The sequence below is a fragment of the Narcine bancroftii genome, chromosome 9, assembly GCF_036971445.1.
Source record: "Narcine bancroftii isolate sNarBan1 chromosome 9, sNarBan1.hap1, whole genome shotgun sequence".
Taxonomy (NCBI): Eukaryota; Metazoa; Chordata; class Chondrichthyes; order Torpediniformes; family Narcinidae; genus Narcine; species Narcine bancroftii.
The window spans coordinates 67,171,272-67,196,111 of NC_091477.1; the positions used below are offsets into that span (position 1 = coordinate 67,171,272).

The window sequence follows — 24,840 nt, forward strand, 5'->3', positions numbered from 1 at the left end:
GCATCCTCTAATATCAGTAAATTCAACTGTGATAGAAAAAGATCAATCGATCCAGTTTCTTGTTTTTCTTCAGATGTATATAACTTTTTATAAAATGAACAAAATTCATCATTAATCTCATGAGGTTTATAAGTAATAAGAGAATTCCATCTAACAGCATTAATAGTCCTCGAAACCTGTTCTTTCTTTAATTGCCATGCCAATACCTTATGTGCTTTCTCTCCCCATTCATAATACCGTTGTTTAGTCCTATTAATCACACATTCAAATTGATAAGATTGCAAAGTATTATATTCCAATTTCAACCTAGATAATTCTATTTTCTGATCTTCTGTAGCATCTTTCTGGAATTCCTTTTCTAACTCATCAATCTGTATCTCTAATTCAAAACTCTGATTTAATCAATTCTTTTTTTATTTTAGAAGTATAACTAATTATTTGTCCTCTCAAATAAGCTTTCATAGCATCCCATAATACAAACTTACTTTGAACGGAATTAGAATTTTCTTTCAAAAAAAATTAATTTGTTTTTTTTTCAAAAAATCAATAAATTCTGTATTTTTTTTTAAATTTTTTATTTTTCACACCATAAATCACATTAGCCATGATATACATTTTTTCTTTTTCACACATATACAGTGACTTTTTCTCCCCCCCCCTCCCTCCTCCCAAGCCACCCCCCCCACCTCCCCCTCTGTATTTTTTAACAACATTGTACTAAACCTCCAACAATAGGACACTTGAATTTTCTCAAAAGTTGCATATGTAAAATATAACAAAGAATGATCTGAAATCACCCTACTTTTATATTCCGCTTGTTGTATTTTCCCTTGTAAATGTGCCGATACTTTTTTAAAAAGTCAATCCTTGAAAACGATTCATGTCTAGATGAATAAAAGGAGAAAAATTTCTCTGTCGGATTAAGATGTCACCAAATATCTACTAAATTAAGATCTTTCATCAACGCTTGAACCTGAACTCCCATCTTAGATTTCTTAACTTTCTTCGGAGATTTATCTAATAAAGGTTCCAAAACACAATTAAAATCACCACCAACTAAAATATTATTATTAGCCTGTCCCAAATATAAAAATGCATCTGAAATAAATATTTCATCATCTACATTTGGGGGATAAATATTAAGTAAAGTCCAAAATTCACTAAAAATCTTACAATTCAATTTAAGAAAACATCCTGCCTTTTCCTCCATTGATTGTAATTCAAAAGATAAATTTTTATGTATCAAAATTGCTACACCTTTAGCCCTGGAATTAAATGAAGAAGAATATACATGCCCAACCCAGTCCCTCTTTAACTTCATACTTTCTTTCACATTCAAATGTGTTTCTTGTAAAAAAGCAATATCAATTTTCATTTTCTTAATATACGCCAAGACTCGCTTATGCTTAATCGGACTGTTTAATCCTCGAACATTAAAAGTAGCAAACCTAAACTTTGACGTATCTACTATTGTTACTAAATACCAATAATATCTTTATATGAAAACTCAAATCAACGTATATAGGCCCTCCAGTAGGAGAAAAAAAAATCACAAATTAAAAGCTAACTAAAATGAAAATGAAAAAAAATTTTTTTTTAAATTCCCCCCCCCCAAAAAAAACTACCAGAAGGTAGTAATCCCTAAACAAGAATTGGGTGTGGGTCACCCATCAGTGGCTGATGACTAGTAAAGAACTTAGAGCAAATCTCTCCCTCCCCAGCCAAACAATCTTTGGCTTGGCTTCGCGGACGAAGATTTATGGAGGGGGTAAATGTCCATGTCAGCTGCAGGCTCGTTTGTGGCTGACAAGTCCGATGCGGGACAGGCAGACACGGTTGCAGCGGTTGCAGGGGAAAATTGGTTGGTTGGGGTTGGGTGTTGGGTTTTTCCTCCTTTGCCTTTTGTCAGTGAGGTGGGCTCTGCGGTCTTCTTCAAAGGAGGTTGCTGCCCGCCAAACTGTGAGGCGCCAAGATGCACGGTTTGAGGTGATATGAGCCCACTGGCGGTGGTCAATGTGGCAGGCACCAAGAGCTTTCTTTAGGCAGTCCTTGTACCTTTTCTTTGGTGCACCTCTGTCACGGTGGCCAGTGGAGAGCTCGCCATATAACACGATCTTGGGAAGGCGATGGTCCTCCATTCTGGAGACGTGACCCACCCAGCGCAGCTGGATCTTCAGCAGCGTGGACTCGATGCTGTCGACCTCTGCCATCTCGAGTACTTCGACGTTAGGGATGAAAGCGCTCCAATGAATGTTGAGGATGGAGCGGAGACAACGCTGGTGGAAGCGTTCTAGGAGCCGTAGGTGATGCCGGTAGAGGACCCATGATTCGGAGCCGAACAGGAGTGCCAACAGCCAAACAATGATTAACATCAAAATATCATAATAACAAAAAAAAGTAGAATAAGAATAAGAAGATTCTTCTATTCATCCAAGAGGTTCGAAACTCGAAGATCCCATTTCAGAAGAAGTTGGAGTCTTTCCATTCTCGTTTTTCCCATTTCTTCCGTTTCCAGAACAACCAGATTTTTCTTTAGGAGATAATGGTGGACTACGTCTTTGTTCTCTTGTATCTGGCAATGAATCAGCAAAAATCATTGCTTCACGATCATTCTCAAAAAACCGAAATTGATGGTCTCCATAAAACACCTTCAACACTGCCGGGTAGCAAAAAGTAGACTTATAACCTTTATGCCCCAAAACTTCTTTAACTGGATTAAATCGACGTTGAATGACCTCTTGACTCAAGTCAGGATTTAAAAAAACTCTGCTATTCTGAATCAATAACGGAGTTTGTCATTGTCTCGCATTTTGCACTGCTAGTTGAAGTATTGTTTCTCTGTCCAAATAATTCAAACATCGAATTATTACCGGTCTCGGTGGTTGACCAGGTAAAGGTGTTCTTTTTAAAGCTCTATGAGCTCTTTCCAGTACCAAGCCTCCAGAAAAAAATTCTTGCCCTAATACTTGTGGGATCCAGTCTTCCAACGATTTTCTCATAATTCCTTCTACTTTGATTCTCCAAGTAGTCTATTTTCCTCTCTAACTCCTCCTCACATTCTCCCAATTCTATAACTGAATTTTCAACCTTCAACACTTTTTCTGTGTTAGAAGCCACGTGTTGTTTACAGTACAAAAAACCAGTCTGAAATTTTTAAATTTCTTCATAAGATGCCTCCACACGTGCTTTAACTGTATTCAATTCTGAACTTATCATTTGAACCATCTCATTCATTAAAGGCTGAATGACTGAATTTAGTTGCTTACATTGTAACTCAGAAAAGCAGGCCCTGCTTTCTCTTACGTAGTGGCAGAACCAGGTAACTGCAGCTCCTGCTGCAACTCAACAAAAGGCATTTTAAAAGTTTTACTGCGGGTCTGGACTCCCAGCAAATGGCACCCCGACTTCCTCAGGGGGTTGCCGCTGTTCTCCCCCCGCAGCTCTTTGTTTTTTCAAAAAATCACGGAGGAAAGCGATATCTTCAGGTTGAAATGCTTCCTGATGCATTTCCCACAATGGAGTCGTCTTTCTGTATGCTACCTCCGTTAAAATCGAAAGGCTTTCAGAATCGGGATCCACTTCTTGGGAACACGCATTTTCTTCCAGAGTACGGGTAATTCCAGCGCCATCCTTCACTTGGTGAGTAGTAGACATTTTTTTTTCAGCTCCCACAGGCAGTCTTTGTGGTTTAGACACTGAAGAAATTAAACCTGAAGCTGTATCAAGTTGTCTAGGCCCCAAATCTTCAGCAGTTCGAAAGTGTAACTTCTTCTGCACTTGAGGTTTAATCTTTTTACCATTAATGGCCATAATAATTCCTTAATACTTTAATCTAAAATTTTAAAAGTTTAAACTTGAAAACAAAGGCTTAAAAAAACGGGTACTTAAAAGTCTGGCCAGAGAGGTCGAGATTACACGTCTAGACTCTACGTCATCTTGCCACGCCCCCTAGAATTCTATTGATATATATAAGGTTTTCTGCTATCCTCTCACCAACCTTATTCAATTCCAATTTTACCCATGAAGACTTGTTTCCTCCATCAAAGAGGGAGGTGCAAACTTCAATTGGATTGCCCAAAAATATTTTTTTGAAATCCAGGAGCGTTAATCCTCCCAATTCATAATTCCAAGTTAATTTATCAATGGAGACACTGGAAGGCTTACCTTTCCACAGAATCTTCGTGATGCGTTTATTAAGGTTTTGAAAGACTCTCTGAGGAATGGGAACAGGCAAACTGAAAAAAATTTGTAATGTAGACAGAACACTCATTTTAATACAGTTGATCCTTCCAAACAAAGTTATTGGAAGGGACATCCATTTATTAAGATCATTCTCAATTTTCTGAAGCAAGGGAAGATAATTCAACTTATATAAATTCCACCTTGATACCTAAATATTTAATTCCATTGAGCGGCTACTTAAATTGAGACTTTATCTTAATTTGTTCATAATTCACACCTGTAAGTGGCATAACTTTGCTCTTGTCCCAATTGACTTTATAGCCCAAATTAATCCTAAAATCTTCCAATTTAGACAGCAATTTTTTTCAATGAGTTAACTGGTTCTGTCAGATATATCAGAACATCATCAATAAATAAGTTGATTTTATGTTCTTCATGATTGATGCTGAAACCTTTTAGGTCTAGATCTAGAAGGATGGATTCTGCTAAAGGTTCAAGTCAGGAGGAAAAGAGCTGGAGATAACGGACAACCTCGACTGCTACATCTGGACAGTGGGAATACTGATGAAATTTGACCATCAGTTATTACTTCAGTTTTAGGAGTGAATATGGAGTCCAAACCCAATTAATAAATGTTTGTCCTGGTCTAAATTTTTCCAGCACTGAATAAAAAAGATCCCACTTCAGACTGTCAAAGACTTTCTCCGCATCTAGATTCATTAATTTAGGTAAATAAATTGTCAATCTATTTGCCAAGGCTTTGGCAATATCCTTATAATCCGTATTCAAAACTGATGTGGGTCCATAAAACAGTGGTTTTAATGGATCCTTACCTTCTTTGGGAATCACCGTAATAACTGCTGTCGACAAAGAGAGTGTGGGTCACCACTGCCTGATCTATACCCCCATAAACAGGGGCATTAATAAATCTTTAAATTCTTTATAAAATTCCAGTGGCAATCCCAGGGATTTATTAATTTGCAAGGAGGCCAAAGCTTCCCCTATCTCAATTTGAGTAAATTGAGTGTTTAACCCTCCCCCCCCCCCTTCTTTTTCTAAATTCAAATTTAGGAGATCCAATTGTGACAGGAAACTGTCAATTTGATACAAATCCCCCACTGATTGAGATTTAGATAAAGTTACATAAAATCGCTTAACATATAACATATAACAATTACAACACGGAAACAGGCTTATTTGGCCCTTCTAGTTCGCACTGGTCCAAGTACCCTCCTCTAATCCCACTTACCAGCACTCTGCCCATATCCCTCCATCCCCCTCCCATCCATATACTTATCCAACTCTTTCTTAAATGACAAAATTGACCCTGCCTCCACCACCTTTCCCAGAAGCCCATTCCACACAGTAACCACTCTCTGAGTAAAGAAATTCCCCTTCATGTTATTCCTAAACCTTTACCCATCAACTCTCAACCCATGACCTCTTGTATCCCTCTCTCCTACTCTCAATGGGAAAAGCCTTTCCACATCAACTCTATTGATCCCTCTCATTATCTTAAACACCTCTATCAAATCCCCTCTCAGCCTTCTACGTTCCAAGGAATAAAGACCTACTTTGCTCAATCTTTCCTTGTCTTCCAGATGCTGAAACCCAGGCAACATTTTTGTAAATCTTCTCAGCACTCTCTCTATCTTGTTAATATCCTTCCTATAAATCAGTGACCAGAACTGCACACAGTACTCTAAATTTGGCCTCACCAATGCCTTGTACAGTTTTATCATTACTTCCCAACTCCTATATTCTATGCACTGATTTATATAGGCAAGCATACTAAAGGCTTTCTTCACCACCCTATCTTTGAAAGCTTCATTTTGTAAGAGATCCTGTCCGAGTCTAGACCTCTCCAATTTCCATTTAACCCCACCCCTGAGTCTCTCACTTTTCCTAATCTCCTACCTATTTTCCTTCAGCCCCCCCCTTCCCTTCCCTCTCCATTCAGACAGCACCCCTCCCCCCTCACACCAGCTTTTTTATTTTGTTAAACTTTGCTCCTCCCCCCGGCCCTTCCTCTCTCTTCTCTCTCCTTCTCCTTCCCCTACCTTTCTATTTAAGTGCTTGCCTATTCTTTGCTCCTACCTTGATGAAGGGCTCAGGCCCAAAACATTGGTTATCCTTTACTTCCAATAGATGCTTCGTGGCCCACTGAGTATTGTTACGAGCCCAGAGGGCCCATAAACCCAGCAGGAATAGATATTCACCAAGACAAATGGTTACTTAAACAAAAATTGCTTTTAATTATCTTTAAACATAAAAACAGGATCACACTTTAACTTATCTATTATTAACTTAACCTAACTTAATCCCCTTCCAATTCTAAGAGCATGTGTATGTAATGTGTGTGTAAATTCAGAAAAGTTCTTTGGTTCACAGTTCAATCTCACTTCTCATTCCTCCAAGTTCACTGGTTGCAGGCAATTCTTATACTGTGCACAGAATTTAACATTTATGAAGTTCACCAGGCTTTGGTGCTTGAAAGGTAAATGGTTATCACTCAGGAAGTTTCTTGTCGGTTTTCAGAGAGAGATTTGTTGTTCCAGGACATTGTTAGGTAAAAACATCATGAGCTGGGAATGTGGAGGGAGTCACCCAGTGCTGGGCCGTAACAAGATGCAGTTGTGACCTTGTACTCTCAAGATAAGAGTGGGGATGACAAATTGATGTGCAGGAAACTAGCAGAGAAGGATAGCAACAGTTTATTCATTGGACAATGTCATGGTATGATAATTTACTAAGTACGTATCCTAAGGTATATAAAAAACACCACTTGCTGATAACGGCAGAATGCGCCTTCTCCAACTAACACTGTTAGTTGCAAGTGTTACAATCCGGCAATAAAGAACAAAGAACCTTGATTTCGACTCAGTCTGGTGTTTGACTCACTCATTCATGAACAAAGCAGACCTAACAATTTCCACAACTGATGTACTTCCATCAGTCACCTCAGTATCTTGCTGATGAAACTTTCCCCATCGGGGTTCTCCAGATGATAACCTCTTTCTTTCAGGTCACCACAGAGTTCCCCTTTGTTTCCAAGTGAAACATTAGACAGCCAGTCCTCTCCTCTTCCATGAACCACAATGGCTGTAACCAGGCTGTTTTCCAGTCGGGATTGCCAGCTTGTCCTGTTCCAGTCCCAGCTGGCTGATACTGTCAAGTGATCTCTGCTTTCTCTCTCTCACACACACACACACACACACACACACACACACACACACACACACACACACACACACACTGTGACTGAAGAGAAAGCCCATTTGACTCTCTCTGCTTACAAAACCACTTGACCCTCTTACAACAGCAGACTCTCCTTCCAGACAGCATTGACTCCAGCCTGCTCTTTCATCTGTTGCTTTGGTAAACAATAATCCATTAGTGATGTCTCTTGAGCACTCTTCAAAGCTCTTGCAAAAAGGTGTGAGAAGGCACTATGTCTCCAATCTTTCAAATAAGGTCTATTTTAAAGTGTTTGTATGTGACCTACTCTAACAAACCTTTCCCAATTTATCTCCAAAAAACATTTCTATATACTCTGTCACAGCATCTCTGGCACTTTTGTGTGTGGAAACCCTTACCATGACTGGGTTGGGAATAGAATGTATGGGGAGATTAGGGTTGGGCATGTGGATAACATGGCACAGCTAACAGAGTGTACCCAGGCCATCAGTGCTAGGAATGTTGACAGGGGAGAGGTCATTGATACAAGTTTATTGATCCTGTCACTGAATTGGCAGTGCTTTGCAGAAATAGTGTTTTATAATCTTTAGTCAAGTTTATTGTAAACTGATTGTATAAGTCCAACCTGACGAAATAGTGTTCTCTGGTCCTCGATGCAAAACCTGCAGACACACAGCCAGACATAACACACACATGGACAAACAATACATATGCAGAACAAATATTTCATCTATGCAAATAAATATTGATTTGTACAAATGAGAGCTCAGGGGGATGGTGTGAGCAGTTCCTTTGGTCATTCTGCATTCTCACTGCCTGTGGGAAGATTCTGTTTCTCAGCCTGGTGGTGCTGGCTCTGCTACTCAGAATTATGTCACGAACATGTCATGAAATTCAGTGTTTTGCGGTAGCATCATAGTGAATGATAATATGAAATATAATGAACCATCCTACATCAATAAAATAAAATTAAAATGATAGTGAATGAAAAGTAAGGCAGTGTCTTTGACTCATTGATCATTCAGGAATCTGATGGCAGCAGGGAAGAAGCTGTCCTTGTGCCATTGAGGGCTTGTCTTTAGGCTCCAGTACCTTTTTCCCCGATGGTAGCAGTGTGAAGAGGGCATGGTCTGGATGGTGGGGGTTGAGGATAGAGGCTGCTTTTTTAAGACACCACTTCATGTAGATGTCCTCGATGGAGTGAAGTCTGGTGCCTTTGATGTTGCAAGTCGAGTTAACAACCCTCTGGCATTTTTTATTGTCCTGCGTGTTGGCACCTCCATACCAGGCAGTGATGCAACTAACCAGAATGCTCTCCATGATACACCTGCAGAAGTTTTCAAGAGTCTTCGGTGACGTACAGAATCTCCTCAAACACCTCACTGAAGTGCCAGTTGATGAAGTAGACAAAAACGATGTGGTCAAACAATAATTATGGCTTTTTATCAGCAGAAACTCATGGTACAATAATGAAAGACAATAGGTGCATATACAGTTATACCCAAGGGGAGTGTCCTTAACAAGAGAAATAATGCACAGCCAATGTTAGTACAGGAAGGCTCGCCAGAGGAGAGACAGGCAGCTTGGCAGACATTCACCACAGTCTCCCCCCGGCAGAAGAAGGGTTAAAATCAAAAGGACAGCTGCTAGGAAAGACTGAAGCAAGCGATACATGGATACTATGTTTGGCCTTGAGAATACTCTAACAGCCAAAATACGCCAGAATCTAGTAAGCAATAGAAATATAATGAGATGTTTTATGAATATGTCAGCCTTTCAGGTTGTTTACGAATTCTGGTGCTTAGTCTCAAAACAGGTGGCTCCTTTGCAACCTTGGGAACTGGTACAGGTCCTGGGTCTGTAGTGTGAGAAGGAATGACTTCTGGACCCACTCCAGAATCACCAGCATGAGGCAGTGGAGCCTCAGCATGACTATCTGAAAGCTTACTAGGGGTCACAGGCTGGGGGGGTGGGTGAGTCCAACCTCTCAGGCTCAATCTGAGTAGGGGTGCGAGGAAGGGGCAAACCAGACGAGGCCAGATCTCTTTGGGGTACAGTGTCAGTACTCCCGTCTGGGAATTTAACATGAGTGTAGTTGGGGTTAGTATGCAGTGGCTGAACTGGTTGGACTAGAGGGTCTGTTTTACGCGCCTGAGCGTGGCTCTTCAGCAGCACGTTTCCAGGCTCAGATAAACAGGTTGGCCAGTCCATCACAGTTCCTGATTTCCTAGGAAAGGCAAACATATGTTCATGAGGTGTTTGATTTGTTGCAGTACACAATAAAGACCGAAAAGAATGTAGTGCCTCAGGCAGCACCTCCTGCCACCAGGTAAAAGGGTAACCATGTGTGTTTTTAAAGCAAGATTAATAGTCTTTCAGACTGTAGCATTACCCCTTTCAACCTGCCCATTACCATGCAGGTTGTAGCTCGTGGTATGACTGGTGGCAATTCCTTTTTGTAGCAGGGCTCGCCGCAGTTCAGCGCTCATGAATGCTGAGCCTCTATCGGTATGAATGTAATTGGGAAAATCAAAAATGCTGAAAATTCTGTCAAGTGACTTAATGACAGATGCTGAAGAGACGTTAGGGCAGGATATTGCAAAGGGAAACCTGGTATACTCGTCAATTACAGTAAGGAAATATACATTTTTGTTGTTGGAAGGTAACGGCCCTTTAAAATCTAAGCTAATCCTCTCAAAAGGTCGGGTGGCCTTGATGAGAGTGGCCTCTGGAGTTTTGAAGTATTGCGGTTTACATTCTGTGCAAACAGGACAGCTTTTAGTCAGTTTCCTGACTTCTTCCAGAGAGTAAGGAAGGTTGTTAGCCCTTATGTAGTGGAAGAATCTCGTGACTCCTGAGTGGCACAGTCTGCTATGGATGTCTTTTAGCCCCTCCAGCTGAGGACCAGCAGCAGATCATGACAATACGTTAGAGGGATCATTTAACCTGCCCGGTCTGTACTGGATCTCATAATTATAAGTTGAGAGTTCTATTCGCCAGCATGCCATCTTATCATTCTTGATTTTACTTTTGTGGTTCGTACTGAACATGTAGGTTACGGATTTCTGATTAGTGACCAGAGTAAATTTTCTGCCGGCTAGAAAGTGTCTCCAGTAGCGAACAGCTTCAATAATAGCCTGGGCTTTTTTATCAATGGCAGGATGTTTAAGTTCAGGTCCGCGTAACGTGCAGGAGATGTTATGGACTGGAACGGTCGACTATGAAGGGGGAGGTGAATGGTGAAACTCTTGATTGTCTAATAGACAAAAGGTCTGCCCTTTTGATTAAGGGTTCCTGCCAAGGCACAATCTGAGGCATCAGTTTCCACTTGGAATGGGACATCCTCGTCAATGGACGAGAGTGCAGCTTTGGCAATATCAGCTTTAATTCACTCGAAAGCTTTCAAGGCCATTGGAGAGAGAGGAAAAGATTTAGTGTCAAACAGAGGGCGTAGTCCCGAACCCATTTGCAGTAGTTGGAAAAGAATCCCATACACCTTTTAAGGGCTTTTGCTGAGTTTGGGGGTGGTAACTTTTTAAGGGGGGCCATTCTTTCCGGGTCAGGGCAGATTTTGCCCTTGCGGACATTGTAGCCCAGAATGGGCTGTTACATTGTTACATTGAACACACATTTGCCCTCATTAAATGTAAGGTTGAGTTCTTCAGCTGTTCCTAAAAATTTCTTTAAGTTTTTGTCGTGCTCAGCCTGTGTTTTCCCACAGATAATGACATTATCCAGATAGGGAAACTTACCCTGTAACTCATATGTCCTAATAATCTTATCTATTTCCCTCTGAAACACTGGCACACCATTAGTGACCCCAAAAGGTACCTTTATAAACTAGTTTAACCCCCCATCAGCCTCAAAATCTCCCTTAATGGAGATTTGGTGATAAGCTGCTTTGAGATCGATAGTGGAATACACTTTGTATTGCATTCTCTGATTAATCATTTCATTGATGCGTGGCAGGAAGTAGGGATCCAGACTCGTGTAATGGTTGATTGTCTGGCTGTAGTCAATAGCCAGTCGTCTCTTAGTGTGATTTTTCACGACTACCACTTGGGCCCGCCACAGACTCTTACTAGGTTCAATTACTCCCTCTTTTAGCAGCCTCTGGGTCTCAGCTTTGATAAACTCATGATCCTCTTTGCAGTAAGAACGGCTCTTAGTGGCAATTGGCTGACATTCAGGGGATAAATCACTGAAAAGGGAATGAGCTTTGATCTTTAATGCAGACAGATTGCAGTAACTAGCTCAGGGGATGGTAAGCGTGGGTAGTGGCCCACCAAAATTTAACACTACACTGTTCATCTGAGATTGAATATCTACCCTAGTAACACAGGAGCGCAGATCTCTGGCATAATAAAGAGCCACACATCAGCCAGGCAATGTCCCTGCAAATTTTAAGTAACTTTACACTTGTCCCATACAGTTTCTGTAAGTCCACTACAAGCCATCTATATCTTTTGGTTCACTGGATATTTCTGCAAATTTAAGGGTCTGGCAACTTTCTCGTGGATGTAGCTGTCAGTACTCCCCAAGTCTATTAGACAATCAAGAGTTTCACCATTCACCTCCCCCTTCATAGTCGACCGTTCCAGTCCGTAGCATCCCCCAAGCTTTGCTGTCAATTGAGCTATCACAGGGGATCTCACTCGCCATCACTTGAACTCGATTCAGCCTGCTCGTCTGAAGCTTCCCCCCTTTTCACAGTTGTCTTCCATTCCTGCAGGTTCAGAACGCATTTTCTTGGTGCTTCTCTTCTTCTTATCAATGGGAGTACTTTTCGCTTTACACACTTTAGCGAAGTGGCCGAGTTTCCCACAATAGCTGCATGTAGCAAATCGAGCTGGGCACTTGTGTCTGGGGTACCAGCTCTTATCACAGAAGTAGCATTTTTCAGGAGTTCGCCCTTTTCTTTCCTTCGGGTTCCAGCACTCCTGGATGTTTCCTTTTCGGTTTCTACCATTTCATTGGACCGCATGGCACTTCTCAGTATTTTGGCTAGAGTGACTGCCCGGTTGTAGGTTAAGGGCTCTGTCTCCAGCAGCCTCTGTCAGATGGAACTGGAGTCAATCCCGTTGACAAAAGCATCCAGCTTCAAGGCATTGTGGTGTTGTTGCACATTGACTGCCTTGACATCACATTCGTTTGCCAGTGAGTCAAGGGCCAGTGCATAGGCTGCATCACTTTCCCCGGGTTTCTAGTGTCTAGTCAGCAACTGGTGTCGAGCAAGCACCACATTCCGTGGCCCTGCATAGTAAGCAGTCAAACGTTCCCAGGCTATAGCCAGAGTGGTAGCTCCTTGCATTACAGCAAAAGGGACCTCACCCAGCAGAGAGATTAGGTGGCCCCACTGTATCGCCTCATCGTCCATGTTGTTTTGAGCCATGTAATAATCAAAACAAGCAATCCAGTGGTTGAAAATTTCTCTGGCCCTCGGGGCAGACTGGTCGATTATCAGCCGCTCTGGCTTGAGTGCTGCGTCCATTTCTGCTAATAAAATTGAAGTGCCAGTTAATGAAGTAGACAAAGATGATGTGGTCAAACAATAATCATGGCTTTTATTAGCAGAAACTCATGGTACAATAATGAAAGACAATTGGTGCATGTACAGTTATATACAAGGGGAGTGTCCTTAACAGTAGAGATAATGCACAGCCAATATTAGTACAGCAAGGCTCACCAGAGGGGAGACAGGCAGCTTGGCAGGGAGCCGCCTTCATGATTGCATCAGCATGGAGGCTCCAGGACAGATCGTCATAGATGTTGACTCTCAGGAATTTGAAGTTCTTGATCCTCTCCACTACCGAGCCCACGATGAGGACTGGGTTGTGTTCCCCTGGCTTCCTTCTGAAGTCCACAATCTTCTCCTTGGTTTTGCTAACATTGAGCGCAAGGTGGTTCCTGTGACACCACTGAAAGAGCTAATCTATCTCCCACCTTTACGCTTCCTCATTGCCATTTGTGATTCTGCTGACAACTGTGGTGTCATCAGAAAACACATAGATGGCATTGGAATTGTGCCACACAGTCATGGGTGTATAATGAGTAGAGCAGTTGGCTAAGCCCGCATCCTTGGGGTGCGCCTGTGTTGATGATCAGTGAGGAGGAGACATTGTTTCCAAATCGTACTGATTGTGGTCAAGGATCCAGTTGCAGAGGGGGTTCAGATGCCCAGAGTTTGTAACCTCTTGGCCAGCACTGAGAGAATAATGGTATTGAAGGTTGAGCTGCAGTCGAAGAAGAGCAGCCATATGCATGAGTTGCCGTTTTCAAGGTGATCCAGAGCTGAGTGGAGAACCAGCAACATTGCATCTGCTGTGGAACTATTGTATCTGCTATATCTCTTTCTCAATGGGAGCAACTGAAAGATGCTGTGTGCAGGTTGGAAGAGGTCCTCAATGAGTGCTCCATCAATGCTTCGTGTTGTCTGTCATGTGTAAAGCAATGCTCAGAATTGTATTGAGCAAAGATCACTGCCATCTGGTGGACCATGAGTTTTGTTCGAGATCTGACGATTTGATCTTCAAACACCCTTTTCCTCAAAGGCTCGGCGAAGTATGTTGCATCGATGTTTGCTTTCACTGAGAGATGGCTCCAGATACATAAAGTAGGCCAGGGGCTTGTGTGAACCTTTATTACAGGAGGGTAGTATGTAAAGGACCTTGGTCTTGCAGGCAGTGAGCTGGGGGGTATCATTTAATGTCAATGATATCTTGAAGCTCAGCCTCCAAACATGTGCAACCTTCTTGCTTTGCTTTGGCTTGGCTTAGCGGACGAAGATTTATGGAGGGGTATATCCACGTCTGCTACAGGCTCGTTGGTGACTGACAAGTCCGATGCGGGACAGGCAGGCACGGTTGCAGCGGTTGCAAGGGAAAATTGGTTGGTTGGTGTTGGGTTTGTTTCCTTTGTCTTTTGTCAGTGAGGTGGGCTCTGCGGTCTTCTTCAAAGGAGGTTGCTGCCCACCGAACTGTGAGGCGCCAAGATGCACGGTTGGAGGTGATATCAGCCCACTGGCGGTGGTCAATGTGGCAGGCACCAAGAGATTTCTTGAAGCAGTCCTTGTACCTTTACTTTGGCGCACCTCTGTCTCGGTGGCCAGTGGAGAGCTCACCATAGAACACGATCTTGGGAAGGCGATGGTCCTCCATTCTGGAGACGTGACCCACCCAGTGCAGATGAGTCTTCAGCAGCGTGGATTCGATGCTTGCAGACTCCGCCAGCTCGAGGACTTCGATGTTGGTGTTGAAGTCATTCCAATGAATGTTGAGGATGGAGCGGAGACAGCGCTGATGGAAGCGTTCTAGGAGCTATAGGTGATGCCGGTAGAGGACCCATGATTCGGAGCTGAACAGGAGCGTGGGTATGACAACGGCTCTGTACACACTGATCTTTGTGTTTCTTCAGATTGTTGTTTTTCCAGACTCTCTTGTGTAGTCTTCCAAAGGCGCTATTTGCCTTGGCTAGTCTGTTGTCTATCTCTTTGTTGATCCTTGCATCCGATGAAATGGTGCAGCCAAGGTAGGTAAACTGGTTGACTGTTTTGAGTTCTGTGTGCCCGATGGAGATATGGGGGAGCTGGTGGTCATGGTGGGGAGCTGGCTGATGGAGGACCTCAATTTTCTTCAGGCTGACTTCCAGGCCAAACATTTTGGCAGTTTCCGCAAAACAGGATGTCATGCGCTGGAGAGCTGGCCCTGAATGGGCAACTAAAGCGGCATCGTCTGCAAAGAGTAGTTCACGGACAAGTTTCTCTTGTGTCTTGGTGTGAGCTTGCAGGCGCCTCAGATTGAAGAGACTGCCATCCGTGCGGTACCAGATGTAAACAGCGTCTTCATTGTTGAGGTCTTTCATGGCTTGTTCAGGGCTCTCTGAACCCTTCTCCATTGACAACGGCGTGAAGCAAGGCTGCGTCCTCGCACCAACCCTCTTTACTATCTTCTTCAGCATGATGCTGAAACAAGCAACCTTCTTCTATGCATCATATATGTACAGAGGTGTTTAATGAATTTAACTGTTGGATTTCATTGTCTTCTTTTGGATTGCGGTCAATTTGGAAAGTCTCAGTGATATTCACATTAATATTTCTGACTTTTGCAGGAACTTTGTGTGTGGTGTCCTTCAGTTTATTGGATTCAATGGGGTCAGTTTATGTGTGGAGGCACTGGACAGAGCAATTGATGGGCCTAAATATTCACTGTTGAGACCTCATGGGCAAAGAGCAGCCAATCCTGGAATGAAATGTTCGTTTTGAGACAGGCATTTCCACAGGAGATAAGAAACCATGAGGGCAGTTAACTTGTTTCTTTCCTTAGAAATCGATGAGTGCTCCTCCCAGCCCTGTTTGAATGGTGGAACCTGCAGGGACAGGATTGACAGCTTTGCATGCGAGTGTCAGAAAGCATTTACTGGAACCATTTGTGAATCAGGTAAGTGGTGAGGCTACATTCCTTGGAGTGCATACTGAAAAGCTTACTGAAAAGCTTAATGAATCACGTAAACTCTTCCTTACAAAATAGATTAATGACTACTTGACATTTTATGCCATAAAATAGTGAAGTAACTGAGACCACATTATTTCAACAGCCATTTTTGGATGAGTCATAACACAAATTACATTCAGAAAAGAACTTCCCTCCACACTATTACCGTCCACAAAACTGCTGGAGGAACTCAACAGATTCCCCCCTCCTCCGTCTCTCTCCTCCTCTGTCTCTCCCCTTCCCCTATCCCTCCCTTCCCCTATCCCCAGGGTTAGCATCAGAACAAGTCTAATCGGGGGGCATTAGAGTAACCGCAGGGGTGGGGGAGGGGTAACCGACCTACCATGAAACTCCTCCGTGTGCCGCCCCCATCACACTTGCCCCTCCCTCCGACGTAACAGACAAACGTGCTGCTTATATCGCGTGGAGATTTGTGACGCTAGTGCTGTGGGTGGGAGGGGTTTTTGCAATATCTCATTTGGGGGTCAATACCTGTGAATGCCCCCCTCCGCTCTTTGACACCAGCCCTGCCTATCCCTATGTTTCCTTTCCTCTAGCTCGGTCTCTCTCCTTTTCCCTCTGTCTCCAGCTCTGCCACCATTACCATTACTACCACCCCCCCCCCCCCCCGGTCAATTTTCATTGTTCCTCTCCTATCTTCCTATCATGTCCCATTGTCACTATTGCCTATTGGCCTGTTTTCTCCTCCTCCTGCCCTTTCCTTCCCTCCTCCCCCATCCTTGGTATTCCAAAGCCTGTCTGCTTTTTGCTGACACCTTGAAGAAGGGCTCAGGCCAGAAACGTTGGTTATGTAACTTTACTTCCTGTGACCTGCTGAGTGCCTCCAACATTTTTGTGAAATTACCACCTATTGCTTCCCATGAATGGTGCGTGTCCTGTAGAAGATAGTCAAACAATTTTGAAGAAAAAAAAATTAATGTGGATAAAATCCTTTCCCAAGTGTACTTTTGCTCATTAAAAGTTAGCCAGTTGGGTGGAGTGATGGGAATTAGGTGTCCAGTGGCACATTCCTGATTGGATGAACCTCCGATGTCAGCTCAGTGGGATTGAGAGAGCCTATTGAACGAGGAGAAATCAGACTTGGCTGGTCAATGTCCATTTTCATATCAACCCAGAGTCCTTCTCATGAAGGATTAAGGAACTGGAATCTGGAGCAAACTGCTGGTGGAACTCAGTGGGTCAAGAAGCATCTATGGAGGGAAATAGTATTTCAGGTAGAGATAAACGAGAGGTCACATTTTAAAGTGAGAGGAACTTGGCATCTTCTTGGGCCATGTGGAATGAGTTGCCAAACAAATTGGTACAATGGCAACATTTAAAAGATATTAATACAGGTATATGGATTGGAAAAGTTTAGAGGGGTATGGGCCAAACAGAGACAAATAAGACCAGCTTTGGTGGACAACTTGGTCAGCATGGACGTTGGGCCAAGTGGCCTGTCATTGAGCTGTGACTGTAAACAGGATCATGAGAGGAATAGATTGGGTGAACTCAGAGTCTTTTGCACAGAGTTGGGGAATCGGTAACCACAGAACATGGGTTTGAGGTGAAGGGGGAGAGATTTAACAGGAGACTGAAGGGTGATTTTTTTTTATACAGAGGGTGGTGGGTCTATGGGACAAGCTGCTGGAGGACATGGTTGAGGCAACATTTAACAAACATTTGGACTGATACGGGGCTAGGATGGGTTTAGAGCAAAATGGGCCAAAAACAGGCTAGTATGGATGGGGCATCTTGGTCAGCACAGGCAAATTGGGCCTGCTTCCATGATGTATGACTGTATGTTTGAATCGTTTTGACCAGAAACATAACTGTCCACTTCTCACCTCAGATGCTGACTGGCCTGCTGGGTCTCTTTATCAATTTGTTTCTTGCTCCAGTTTTATTCGATAGTGTAACATATAAATGTCAGAATTTAAAGCTACCATATAAGTCAACAATTTCCTTCTCTACCTCCCATTCCCTGCTGAGAGATTCCACTCTAAATAATTCCCGGTCTTCATGGTGCTGCTGACAATCCAGTAATGTTGTTTTCCTGTGCGTTGTCTCCTAGCTGTGAACCCCTGCCGTCTCAGTCCTTGTGGGGCTCGTGGTTTCTGCCGGAGTGTGAATGGGTCTTACGTCTGCACTTGTAAAGTTGGGTACTCTGGCAAACACTGTAACACCGGTAAGAAGTGAAGTGCGGTTATACACCATCAACATGTTCGAACCAGTGCAAGCAGAGTTGGGGCAAAAGAAAGTCAGAATGTGAGAGAAATATCAAGGCTGGGGGCTGTAAGTGTGTCAGAGCAATTCGGTTCTGGAATCAACATCCCTTGCTTGCAATAAATGGAGGCTCCTGAGATCCATTCTCCAAAGCTACACATGTGTCACTCTGGAAGGCAGGCATAAACAACAATATATATGCTCTGAGATTCCACAGTCCTGCAACTCTCCATGCTGGGTGCTTTGGTCAGTGCAGGCAAGTTGGCCTGACAGCCCTGTTTCCTGAAGGGTTTTGACTAGAAATATCAATTGTCCATTTCTCATCTCAGATGAATGGTCATTGGGTGCAGGAGGTTGAGATAATGAATCAGTGGGGGAAAGAGGGAGGAAGCATTGCAGTCGTCCTTAGATCTATCATGGAGGGAGCCAAGGAAGCCATATCTTCATGTGTGTCTGACTGTGGTAGTTCCTGAGCTGCGACTTGTTCAGTGAAACAGGCCCCAAGTCTTGTGAAGCTCTGCCTCTACATGAGGTCTGTAACCCTCACTGTGTGGACACCTGAATGTGCGCTGGGCCAGGCTTTTGAACACGAGGCAATATACATATTGGAGGTGCATGTTCATTGCTGTTACTGTGAGTGTTCAACACTTAATGAGTCGCAGACATAGGTGACTCTGAAGTGATTGAGTGGTTGAGGTTGAGTGAATGGGTGAAAACTTGGCAAGTGGAGGTGAAGGCATGTTTGATCCTGCATTTCCACAAGAGAAATCAAAAGACAGTGAAAAGAAGGGAAATGGAGACCGTCTGAAACAATTCACCAGGTTACTTCCTGGGAAGATGTTTTCAGGGGTGAGAGAATCATAAGTAGGGTGGATAGCCCCATCTTTGCCTGGGTGACAGTAGCAAACACCAGGAAATCTGATTAAATTGAGTGGATGAAAGTTTAGGGGTGGTGTGAGAGGTATTTTTCCACAGAGTCATGTGGGTGATTGGAATGGTAGGGAAGGTTTGAGGGGTCAAGTTCCTATTTTCTTGGGCTGCACATTCGAATGGTGGTGCAGCCATTACCGTGGCTGCCTTACAGCTCCAGTGACCTGGATCCAATGGTGGCCCCTGCTGCTGTCTGCGTAGAGGTTGCACCTTCTGCCTGTGACCATGAGGGTTTGCCCCATGTGCTTTGCTGTCCTCCCACGTCCCATAGAAGAGTTGGTAAATAGGCCAGTTGGCTGCTGTAAATGATTCCTTTTAGCATGGGCTAATGTCAAAAAGGAGAGTTGATGAATATGTGTGAGAGATAAAAATTTGCAAATATACAGGGCAATAAGATTAGAGGAAGGGGGCTGATGGGATTTCTCACATGGGAGCTGGCATGAACCAAATAGCTTAATTTTTATCAGACAGAGTATATTGACTGTGGAATTAATGATAAGCTATGGAAAAGGATAAATGTGCAGACAGAATCTATGATGTTAGGTTGAAATTGTGCAAAGGGGTATAGTTGGCTGCAGTCGATCTTGAGTGTTTTTTGGTAAAGCAAATCTCTTGGATCTCATCAGTTTGGTTGGTTCTTACATTTCTAAGATTAATGGAGTCTTACAGCATAGAAACTGGCCAATTTATCCATCCCAGTGGTTCTCAACCTTTTACTTTCCACTCACATACCACTTTAAGTATTCCCTGTGCCATAGGTACTCTGTGATTAGTAAGGGATTGCTTAAGGTGGTATGTGGGTAGAAAGAAAAAGTTTCAAAAGCACTGTTTTAATCGTACCTCATTGACTTGCTATGTGCACGGTTTCATAACTCCAAAAGAAATGGGCCAATGAGAATTTTTCTCAAGCAAAATATTTCAGTAACAATTGGGTCCAGAGCAGTGATTCTCAACCTTTTCTTTCCACCTACATACCATTTTAAGCAATTCTTTACTAATTACCGAGCACCGATGGCATAGGGATTACTTAAAGTGATATGTGAGTGGAAAGAAAAAGGTTGAGAACCACTGGTCTATCCCAACCAGTTCCATTTGCTTGTGATTGGTCCATATTTCTCTGAACCCTTCCTATCCATGTTTCTGTCCAAATGTTTATTGAACAATCCAATTATATCTGTTTCTAGCACTTCCTCTGGCTATTGGTTCCACATGCATTTCACTTGAAAAATTTGCCCCTTGGGATACTTTCAAATTTTTCCCCTCTCATCTGAAATTAGTGCCCTTTAATTTTAGAATATCCCCTCCCCCAACCCTTTCTCTTGGTAAAAGATTGTGATTATTTACATTTTCAATCCCCCTCATGATTTGACAAATATCCATAAGGTAATGCCTCAGGGAGAAATGTTGCAGCCTAACCAGCCTGTCCTTGTAACTCGATCTCTCCAGTCCCAGCAATATCCTCTTGAATCATCTCTGCAACCTTTCCAGCTTAATGACACCCTTCCTGTAATTGGACAACCAGAGTGCACACTGCACTCCAAATATGGTCCCACCAACATTTTGTGCAGTGGTAATGTGACATCCCAACTCCTGTTCTCATAACCGATGAAGGAAAGCATGCCAAATAGCTTTTTCATCTCCTGTGTTGCACCTTTTTTTGGAACTAGGTAACTGTATCTCGAGGTATCTCTCTTCTACAGCCTTTCCAGGCCTTTTACCATTCACTGTAAGTCTTGGCCTGGTTTCACAAACCAAAATGTACATATCACACTTATCAGTGTTAAATTCTGTGAGCCATTCACCTTGCCCCACTTCCCATTTGATCTAGATTCTGTTGAGTCCTTTCCCACTGACTTCTTTTTTTTCTTTGGCTTGGCTTCGCGGACGAAGATTTATGGAGGGGGTAAAAAAAGTCCACGTCAGCTGCAGGCTCGTTTGTGGCTGACCAGTCCGATGCGGGACAGGCAGACACGATTGCAGCGGTTGCAAGGGAAAATTGGTTGGTTGGGGTTGGGTGTTGGGTTTTTCCTCCTTTGCCTTTTGTCAGTGAGGTGGGCTCTGCGGTCTTCTTCAAAGGAGGCTGCTGCCCGCCAAACTGTGAGGCGCCAAGATGCACGGTTTGAGGCGTTATCAGCCCACTGGCGGTGGTCAATGTGGCAGGCACCAAGAGATTTCTTTAGGCAGTCCTTGTACCTTTTCTTTGGTGCACCTCTGTCACGGTGGCCAGTGGAGAGCTCGCCATATAATACGATCTTGGGAAGGCGATGGTCCTCCATTCTGGAGACGTGACCCATCCAGCGCAGCTGGATCTTCAGCAGCGTGGACTCGATGCTGTCGACCTCTGCCATCTCGAGTACCTCGACATTAGGGGTGTGAGCGCTCCAATGGATGTTGAGGATGGAGCGGAGACAACGCTGGTGGAAGCGTTCTAGGAGCCGTAGGTGGTGCCGGTAGAGGACCCATGATTCGGAGCCGAACAGGAGTGTGGGTATGACAACGGCTCTGTATACGCTTATCTTTGTGAGGTTTTTCAGTTGGTTGTTTTTCCAGACTCTTTTGTGTAGTCTTCCAAAGGCGCTATTTGCCTTGGCGAGTCTGTTGTCTATCTCATTGTCGATCCTTGCATCTGATGAAATGGTGCAGCCGAGATAGGTAAACTGGTTGACCGTTTTGAGTTTTGTGTGCCCGATGGAGATGTGGGGGGGCTGATAGTCATGGTGGGGAGCTGGCTGATGGAGGACCTCAGTTTTCTTCAGGCTGACCTACTGTGCTACTAAATATGGTGCATTGCAAACTCACTGATCATGTTAACTACATCGTTAATATAGTTGACTAACAAACAACCTAGCACTGATCCCTGCAGCCCACCACTGGTCTTAGGCCTCCTTTCAGAAATAATAACCGTCCACTGCCATCCTCTTTCTCCTACCACCAAGCCAATTTTGGATCCATTTGGCCAGCTCACTCTGGATCCCATGTCATATAAATATGATTGCCTGCATTGTGACAGGAGCTATTTAGACATTAAGACATACATGCAGCATGTAACAGGCCCTATCGGCCCATGAACCCGTGCCACCCAATTAACATATCCCTGGTACATTTTGAACAGTTGGAGTAAACCAGAACCCCTGGGGAAAACCCACGGGGGATATGTACAAACTCCTTACAGACAGTCCAGGATTCAAACCCCAATCCCAATCGCTAGAGCTGTAACAGCATTGAGCTAACCAAGCTGCCCAGTTTGGCCATGTGGGATTGAAGAGTGTTTGGTCAACAAATCCCAAGTTCAGTGGAAATGATGGAGTAGTTGGAAAAGTAAATGAAGTGGATGACTAGTCTTTGATAGCAAAATGTGTGCATGGGCTGTGTAAGATGATTAATGAGTGAGTTGTATACTGTATACCCAAACTGATCCAACTCCCCTGCTCTATCCAGAACTCCGTGTTGGTCCCCACACTGGTCCTAATGCCCCACTCTCTCCCCACAGCCTTGTGTTGGTCCCCACACTGATCCCACTGGCCTGCGCTCTCCTCACAGCACTGTATCAGTCCCAACTAATCCCATTGCCTTGTGCTCTCCTCACAGACCTGTATCAGTCCCCACACTGATCCCACTGCCCCACACTCTCCACGCAGCCCCATGTCAGTCCTCACACTGATCCCACTGTCCCGCTCTCTCCCCACAGCCCCATGTCAGTCTCCACACTGATCCCACTGCCCCGCTATCTCCTCACTGCCCCGCTATCTCCTCACTGCCCCGCTATCTCCTCACTGCCCCGCTATCTCCTCACTGCCCCGCTATCTCCTCACTGCCCCGCTATCTCCTCACTGCCCCGCTATCTCCTCACTGCCCCGCTATCTCCTCACTGCCCCGCTATCTCCCCACAGCCCCATGTCAGTCCCCATACTGATCCCTACTTACAGATAAAGAGTTTACATATACACTGCAGTATCCCATATGGCTTTACTCAGTATATAATATGGTGTTCATACATCGTCTACATCACATAATGCCAAATTTCACAAAACGTAACATGGACGTTAAGCGGCACATACCTGGACTTTGTTTATCCTCTCATTGAAGGTGGGAGGAAGTAGAGCCATTGTAAGGATGCAGATACAATGAAAGGAAACCAATGATGTAAATCAACAAGCCTTGTCACAAGCTGCTCTCATTTACTTCATTCTCCAGAGCTTGCTCCACCTGCTGAGCTGAAGGTGGAGAGATCGGAAGAAAGAGAGATTGAAATCTCGTGGCAAGCTCCTGGGCCTGACAGCATTCAGGATGTGATTGATGGCTTTGCAGTGACCTACACATCGTACAACGGGGAAATTCGCAAAACCGACTTTGTCGACAAGAGCAGATCTCGCCATCAGCTGAGAACACTGTCGCCGGGAAGACTTTACAACATCTCCATTTTCTCAGTGAAGCGTAATGTCAATCAGAATGACATCAGCAAGCCTGCTGTGCTGCATGTGTGGACACGTATGTTTACTCTGTATTCTCTTGGCGCACTTCAATAAGAACCCATCTGATACCATCCTGTTTAGAACTACAGAGAAGTTTCCAAACTACCTCCCCCGGCCCCCACACCATAGTATTGACAAATGGAGAGAACAGGGAATAGGGCTCAGTAGGATGTCTTTTAGTTGCATGTCTGCTACAGGTCAAGTTAGTCTCTACAGTTATGGAAGTAACTAACAATATCTCAGGACAATACAAATAATTGATGTGGAAGCAAGGAATAATGTTCATTTCTCCATTACAGGGACCATGGAGCAGCACTTGTTGTACACCAAGGCCCCCTCTATATTATAATGACTAAAAGCACACTGACAAGTTCATGAACTATGAGTAATTATCATCTAGTCAGACAGCACCTGTGGAAAATGAAACAGTTCATTTTCAGTATTCCAAATACTGTAAAGATTAATCCTCTCCTCACAGATGCTGCCTGGCTTGCTGAGTGCCTTCAGAATTTTCAATTGTCATTTCAGAATTGAAACGCCTACAGTTTTTGATAAACTTCAGTGATGTTGGCTGAAATCATTCATGGGAAAATTCCCTGTTCCTCAAATGGTGCCATGAGATTAATTACTTTTCCATGCGAGGTCACACAAGGGTTTGATTCTCACCTCTAGTGCTGTCTGCCTGAAGTTTGCACCTTCTCCATGGATTCCTCCGATTTCCTCCCACGTCCTAAAAAATGAGCAGGCCAGCAGATTAATTGGCAGCTGTAAATTGCCTATAAGGTGTAAAGGGTGTAGGTGAGTGGTAGAATCTGTGGGACCTGTGAGAGTTGGGAAGAATAAAAGTAAGTCAAGGATCAGTGTAAATGGCTAGTTAATGACCAATGCGTATTTAGAGGCATGATTCACTGCTGAAGGTAAGGCTACTGTTATTAGCCCAGAGGACCCCAAAACCCAACAGCAATAGATATTCACCAAGAGAAATGGTTACTTAAACAAAAGTTGCTTTTAATTATCTTTAAACATGAAAATAGAATCAAACTTTAACTTATCTCTATTAACTTACTTAACCTAACTTAACCCCCTTCTAATTCTAAGCACACGTGTATGTAATGTGTGTGTAAGTTCAGAAAGGTTCTTTGGTTCACAGTCCAATCTCACTTCTCATTCCTCCAAGTTCACTGGTTGCAGGCAATTCTTGTACTGTGCACAGAATTTAACATTTATAAAGTTCACCAGGCTTTGGTGCTTGAAAGATAAATGATTACCGCTCAAGAAAGTTCTTGTCGGTTTTCAGAGAGAGATTTGTTGTTCCAGGGCATCCACAACGGATTCCTTTTTAA

General features: G+C 43.6%; 1 protein-coding gene and 1 long non-coding RNA gene across 3 annotated transcripts in view; one reads left to right on the top strand and one right to left on the bottom strand.

Annotated features, from left to right (window-relative positions):
- The window catches only part of sned1 (sushi, nidogen and EGF-like domains 1), a 179,010-nt gene that overhangs the window by 117,459 nt on the left and 36,711 nt on the right, over positions 1-24,840 (top strand). Inside the window, exons 16-18 of the mRNA XM_069896336.1 lie at positions 15,702-15,815; positions 17,944-18,057; positions 23,220-23,513. Of these exons, the coding sequence (XP_069752437.1) occupies positions 15,702-15,815; positions 17,944-18,057; positions 23,220-23,513 (522 nt within the window). The remainder of the gene's footprint in view (positions 1-15,701; positions 15,816-17,943; positions 18,058-23,219; positions 23,514-24,840) is intronic.
- Positions 696-23,457, bottom strand: LOC138742227 (uncharacterized). Of its 2 annotated transcripts, XR_011344005.1 has the most exons (4): positions 23,342-23,457; positions 23,084-23,239; positions 4,165-4,235; positions 696-884 (listed from the first exon to the last, which is right to left on the bottom strand). It is a non-coding gene; the product is annotated as an uncharacterized lncRNA (long non-coding RNA). The 2 variants fall into 2 exon arrangements; XR_011344004.1 differs by having other exon boundaries at positions 23,084-23,457.